The sequence below is a fragment of the Austrofundulus limnaeus genome, unplaced genomic scaffold (assembly GCF_001266775.1).
Source record: "Austrofundulus limnaeus strain Quisiro unplaced genomic scaffold, Austrofundulus_limnaeus-1.0 Scaffold1066, whole genome shotgun sequence".
Lineage (NCBI taxonomy): Eukaryota > Metazoa > Chordata > Actinopteri > Cyprinodontiformes > Rivulidae > Austrofundulus > Austrofundulus limnaeus.
The window spans coordinates 45,349-52,019 of NW_013953468.1; the positions used below are offsets into that span (position 1 = coordinate 45,349).

At 40.0% G+C, this 6,671-nt stretch overlaps 1 protein-coding gene across 1 annotated transcript in view; it reads right to left on the minus strand.

Annotated features, from left to right (window-relative positions):
• LOC106533977 (UPF0469 protein KIAA0907 homolog) overlaps positions 1-6,408 on the minus strand; it is an 11,874-nt gene extending 5,466 nt beyond the window's left edge. The window contains exons 1-7 of the mRNA XM_014030465.1: positions 6,259-6,408; positions 3,071-3,341; positions 2,871-2,990; positions 2,703-2,779; positions 1,117-1,169; positions 836-1,035; positions 384-592 (exon numbers count right to left, since the gene is read on the minus strand). Coding sequence (XP_013885919.1) covers positions 384-592; positions 836-1,035; positions 1,117-1,169; positions 2,703-2,779; positions 2,871-2,990; positions 3,071-3,341; positions 6,259-6,287 — 959 coding nt within the window. The 5' untranslated portion in view covers positions 6,288-6,408. The remainder of the gene's footprint in view (positions 1-383; positions 593-835; positions 1,036-1,116; positions 1,170-2,702; positions 2,780-2,870; positions 2,991-3,070; positions 3,342-6,258) is intronic.
• Between the last annotated feature and the right edge of the window lie 263 nt (positions 6,409-6,671).

A 6,671-nucleotide genomic window follows, 5' to 3' on the forward strand; every position in this document is an offset into this window, starting at 1 on the left:
GTATTTACAGATTAGTTGTAATGTATTTACAGATTAGTTGTAATGTATTTACAGATTAGTTGTATTTACAGATTAGTTGTAAAGTATTTACAGATTTGCAACAATCCCATTTTGTACAGTTTGTTTACTTTCTGATTCAACTGCCTGTCATTTGAACTGTGTTTGGTGAATATAAAATAGTTTCCATGAACTTTTAGTCAAGATTCTTAGCTTTCTATTGATACCAAACCTGTCTAGGTTTAACTTAAAGATGTTAACAGAATTTAAGATATACAAAAATAAAAATAAAAAAAGAGAAATGCAGTTTTGCCTTCGGTACCAGGGGCATGGGGCTCAAGAGGTTAAAACATGTTTACACCAAACACCTGACCTTTGATCCTCACCTGATGTAGACGTAAAGAGGCTCAAAAGACTCCCGTTTTGATGCCTGCTCTATGTAACCAGATCCTTTCCCTCTCAGGAAGATCCGAGCCCCGGTCTCAGTCTGGATGTGAGTCAGGTACGTCCCTGATGGACCCTCCACCTTTTCCTTTACGTTGAATGAAGGCAGCGCTTGGTCCAAACCCACAAAGATCTTAGTGTGCACAAAACTCTTTACGAAAACAAAAACATTTGTTTTTAATCAATATGTTCAAGTAAAGGTGAAAAACACAGTTAGTTGATTTGAATGTGAGCAGATGCAGTCATCCAGGGTCTTTGACTGGAGACCCTGAATGTTCTCTCTGCTGGTTTCTGTTGGAGGTGGGTATCAGTGAAGACAACAGGATCTTCATCAGCTTCACTTTCTTAACCTCCGCTGTCTAAAGCTGAACACCACTCAGGTGAGGCTTCTTACCCCCGTGTGAGGAGCGGCCGGTCGGTGACCGGGACCGGGCGCAGAGTTCGCGCTGGGCGTCCGCGGAGAGGGGACGACGGGCCGAGGGGGCTGAGGGTAGAGGGTGAGGGGGGGGATGATGGGGACCTGCTGACTCCCGGACTCTGCTGAGGCTCTCATCACGTCTTCAGAGATGATCTCCTTTATCCTCAACACGGCCTCTGATGAGGCGGAACAAAACAACACGTTCAGAAACTCTGCTGAGAAAAGCTGACTGAACAGGACTGGCTTGATTTACTCACTGTTGACCTGCTCCTGAGTCTTCCCCTGAACGTGCAGGTACAGAGGTCTTTGTCTAAAACAAGGTCAGAAACATTTAATCTGTTGGCACCAAGGTTTAAATCAGCTCTGTAAAAAACTCAGTGTGATCGAACTGCTTCCAGGTTACAACTGAACCACTATCTTCTCTAGGCCTGTCACCATAACTAATTTTACTGGACGATACATCGTCTCAGATATTATTGCGATAAACGATAATATTGTTGGAGACCAGCTTAAACTAATTTTAAAGATATAACAACCTGTTTATGGAAGTTTACATTAAAATTTACATGGTGTAAAAAGATAAAAACCGTCTGCAATCCCACAGTGCCCTGAGGGTGTGCTGAGGCGTCACCAGCTGTATGGAGGCTGGGGGTGCACCAAAACATCGTTTTACATCACAATCCTGATTCTCATTTACAAAGAGTCAGAATCTATTTAAAATGTCCCAAAATCGAGATGGATGGATGGATGGATAGATGAATAGATAGATAGATAGAGTTGGGTAATATTGGCAAAAACACATGATTAATTGTGGCGTTTAGCTGGTAACGATTAATCCCCTGCATATCTTAGTCACATGACCAATTTAAATCAATCTAGTGGGARAGATTTTCTCTTCGCAAAAATCTGTTCCAAATTGTGTCAAACGTACAGACTCCAGGCTATACCTCATTTTTAAACTGTTTATAGACCAAGTAAAACTGGAGTTATGATAAATAAATTACTGAACTTTTTTTCTAATGTTTGTCACATTTAAAGCAGAAAGGAGCTTCGAGCGAACTGACCAGAGAAATCTCCAGTCAGTCTGCCTGSTGGCATTAATCGTATTAATCACCAAGTGCCAAAAAATTATCAGTTAAAGCTTTTCTGACTGATTATTTGCACATGATACGATTTTGCCCAACTCTATATGGTTACAATAAAAATGTGGAATGGAAATGTGGAAATGAAAACGTGGAATTTAKAAAAATWAAACGTAGTTTGGKGAAAAATAAAACWGATTTTATATGGCCCTAGATTAACTAACGTAGTTTGTGTGTTACTTACTTCAAACGTGATTTTTGTCCAACAGTAAAACAAAGTACAAAAAATAACTGCATTAAATTATTTTCAGGATATATTTCTGTCATTTTGCTGCCAGGGTTTTTAACTTTTACCCACAGGAGCTGTACGTCTGCTCCTCCTCCCACTGAACAGTTTTGTGTTCTYGTGGTAAATGTTTTTACCAAAATACAAACGTTTCGCAATAAGACGCACAAACAGGAAGGTCACAGYTTAAATAATGGTACACAACAAGCCCGCATGATGTGTGTACCAGTTATAAACTCATGTTTTGTCAACAAAACCAAACGGTTTTAGGACCAGAATGTACAACAGCTTCATTCCTCATAACCATAATCTAGTATTTAATCCTAATCCTAGTTTCTCATAACAGGTGCASACATTACTGTTCATTCAACAAACTGTAGTTATTTACACTGTTGAAAAACTCAGTATTTGCCGTGATGTGTTAGCTAACCTTCTTTATCTTTAGGAAATGAAGAAAAACAAGTTAGTCACATACCCTCCTACTTTTCCCTTTTCAGCATCTGTCATGTAATGACCTTTAGTYGAGACCACAGCTCCACTAAACAGTCTGATCTGGAAAAAGAAAAGACAAATTATTCATTTATTTTTAAGGGTAATTTGCAGCTTCTCAGCCACCATTCTGTATCAGCCTGTTTGGTTTCACCTCCTCTTGTGTTTTTCCTTTCGTAAGAAGGTCTCTGCTGTTTAACGGCACATCGTTTATGTCAACTTCTGTCACCACCATTTCCTCCACCGTGGATGGCACAGGGATGCTTGTTGGCATCTAAAAGATGAGAAGCAATAAAGAAAAATGTCAGTTCCTCTGTATGACATAAAACAGACACACTTGTTTCTAAATCTTACCTTTGCAGGTAAGGGCGGGGGAGTCAATAGCTTTCCTTTTGCCATCAACATGGCGTTTATTTTAGCAGCCATCGCTGCCGCCAGCTCCACTCCTCCCTGCACCGGCTTCTCTTCCCTTCCTGGCGGGAGAGAGACGGCGCTGTTCGACCCAGAAGACCCGACAACACCGGGTAAAGAGACGGGCAGAGCTGCATTTCCAACGCTCTTCTGCTGCTGAACATTTACGCTCTCTTTAGGTTGGGCTGGCTTGTCCCAACGGCTCGTTAGGCAGCTGGAAAAACAAACACAAACAGAACATCAAATTTACACACAATGCAGGTTCGGGGATTTCACAATAGCACAGATGCATTAAAAACTATTTCTAAATCAATGTGAAATATTTGTGAAACCACAAAATCTTAACGCAAACTAAAATTTTCTGATTGTGACAGTTTTATACTTCAATATTTGGGTAAAACCATAAAACCGATTGTTACAATATGGGAATAAATTAAAGATGGACTCTGAAACATTTTTAACTTGTTAATTACAGAATTGTAAAGTAACTAAGTACAAAAACTTTGTTACTGTACTTAAGTAGAAAATTTGGTTATCTGTACTTTACTTGAGTAATTATTTTTTAGCATACTTTTTACTTTTACTCATTACATTTTTACACAATTATCTGTACTTTCTACTCASTACATTTTTTAAAAAATGTAAGAAGTAGAAAATCGTTACTCCTATTTTATTCCGAGTTGTTATTACTTAAAAAAATCCTCTCCTGATAAACTGTGTCTCCTATAGAGTGAATTTAATTGTGTTTGGATGAGAAGTATAAATATATACCATTCTGACACACTATTAGCTTGTACACAACCCATCACAGCTGCACGCTGTTAGAAAATATACTTTTTGGAAAAGTCACCTCCCAATAAATGTCATTTTGGAAAATCTAACTGCTCACTTTTACTCAGTTCACTTCAACTCAATTCAATTCAAAAATRCTTTATTGATCCCAGAGGGAAATTAGAAAAGTGGGAGGGGGGAGGGAAAGGAAGCAGCATCATCTCCTGATTTAGTTGAAGACAARCTTGTGGATGTAGAAGAAAAGTCCATGACTGAGGTTGAMGATAAAACATCTGAGGTTTGACAGGAAAGCTGTGGGTCAAAGGAGGGTGAGATGTCTGTTTGGCTGGGGGCAGGAGAGGAGGAAGATGAGCTTGTTCCTGAGCTGAACCTGTTGAAGAATGTGTTCAGCTCATTTGCTCTGTCCAGACTTCCATCCATCCGATTCTCCTTTTGCTTGAAACCTGTGATCTTCTTCATCCCTGACCACACATCTCTGATATTGTTCCTTTTCAGTTTACGCTCCAGCTTCCTTCTATAAACCTCCATGCTGTCTCTGATCTTGACTTTGAGCTGCTTCTGTAYACTCCTCAATAACTCCCTGTCTCGATCCCTAAAGGCTCTTTTTTCTTGTTTAACAGTTCCTTTAGCTCACTGGTGATCCAGGGTTTGTTATTAGGGAAGCATCTCACTGTTCTGCTGGGGATGGTGTTGTCCACACAGAAGTTTATATAGTCAGTCACACTCAGTCATGGCATTTATGTCATCTCCATGTGGCTGGCAAAGAACAATCCAATCTGTAGCTTCAAAACATCCCTGTAGGGCTTCTTCAGCTTCCTGTGACCACTTTCTCACAGTCCTTGTAGTTACAGGTTGTCTCTGAACAAGTGGTTTATATTCTGAGCAGAGATAAACAAGGTTGTGATCTGAATTACCCAGAGGAGGTCTTGCATTGGCGATATAAGAATCCTTAACATTTGTGTTAAACAAATCCGGTGTCTTGTTTTCTCTGGTAGAGCAGCTGACAAACTGTTGAAATGTTGGCAGTGTAGTGCAGTGTTGACAAGCACTGCTAATCCACCTCCTTTCTTTTTCCCGCTGCTCTTTAAAGCTCTGTCTGCTCGTGTAATCTGGAAGCCTGGCAGAGAGATGTTGGCATCAGGGACATGATCCTGCAGCCATGTCTCAGTGAAACACATAAAACTGCGTTCCCTATACTCTTGCTGAGTCCTTGTCAGGGCTTGAAGTTCATCCAGTTTGTTAGCTAATGATCTCACGTTGCCCATTAGGATTGATGGAAGTGATGGTTTGAACTTCCTCCTTCTCTCTCGCCTCTTTGCTCCAGCTCTGCAACCACGATGCCTCCTTTTCAACTCCTCTGGGATTTGCGGCTTCAGTTGATGTATTATTTCAGATTTTGCAATATTTATCAGCCGCTCCCTGTTGTAAACCACCCTGTTGCTATGGTTACGCATCATAACAAAAAGCAAAGTATAAAAAAGGTATTGGCAAAAACCAATCCAGCTGCACAGCACCCAAAACACAAATGAACAGCCGTCCAAAAAAAGTTACTTTTTCAGCAAAAAGGCAGGAATGAACGCCTGAAAAGAAAAGAAAATCTCAATAAAAGTAACAGAGCTACTCCAACGTGCTGCCACCCTCAGCGGCGCAATTCCGGAACATGCTCAGTACTTTTACTTTTAATACTTGAGTAGATTTTGCGTCAGAAATGTACTTTTGATACTTAAGTATAAAAAATATCAGATACTTTAAGACTTTTACTCAAGTAATATTTTTAGAGAAGACTTTAACTTTTACCAAAGTATTTTTTTTGATAAGATACTTGTACTTTTACTCAAGTATCACTTTGAGGTACTTTATACAACACTGGTTAACACGTGCGTCTCAAAACAGAAAATATTACAACTTTACACCAGCTACATATTTTAACCTGCATATAAGGATGTTTTAAGATCTGTAACCTGTGTCATTAGAGYTGTTTGTAGCGAGAAAATCGTCATTATGCTAAAAACAGACTTAGTTAGCTTAGCATCAGCTAACTAAGATTTTAAAACTACCATTCTGCTTTTGTTCWAATAAAACTACTGTAAATTTAAACAGTGTTCTAATAACGCAAAACATTTAATCAACAACCAACTAAACAGATGTTTAATCCAAGTTATGTCTACAAGTAAAACTTAATAGCAGTCAAATCATCGCGCTGGCTACTTTRGCTCTCCCGGTATGCTAACGCGTTAGCTGTCTGCTTTTAGCATGCTAACTCGTTAGCTCGTCGCTTTTAGCATGCTAACGAGCCGCTGGAGAGAGTGAATTCTTTCTAAAAGCAGATGAAAACCTACCGCGTTTGTCCCGTCATTCCTGAAGACATAGCACTACTCGACCGAATAAGAAAAAGATGAGTTTTAGAGTCGAAGAACGACGGCAGCCATCAGTCCCGACGGGTTCTTCTTCCCAGGCTAGCACCGCGGTGTAGCRGCGGCTGACTGTGACGTCACCGAGCGGAAGTAGTTTTCAGGTTATGTAATGAACTCGTCTGGAAGCGTGTACGAACAGTCAGGAAACCGAGCTTTGTTCAGGGATTTTATGATTATATCCTGGAAAAACATAGTTTACTTATGTTTCTATTAGTTTTTCTCACGTTAAGTTTATATTATCTCTATTTATGTACAGTACACGTCGGAGCAGGGGCGTGGCTACGGCGGAGCCCAGGCCCATCTGGGTTCCCAGACAGGAAATTACAACAAAAATGCTT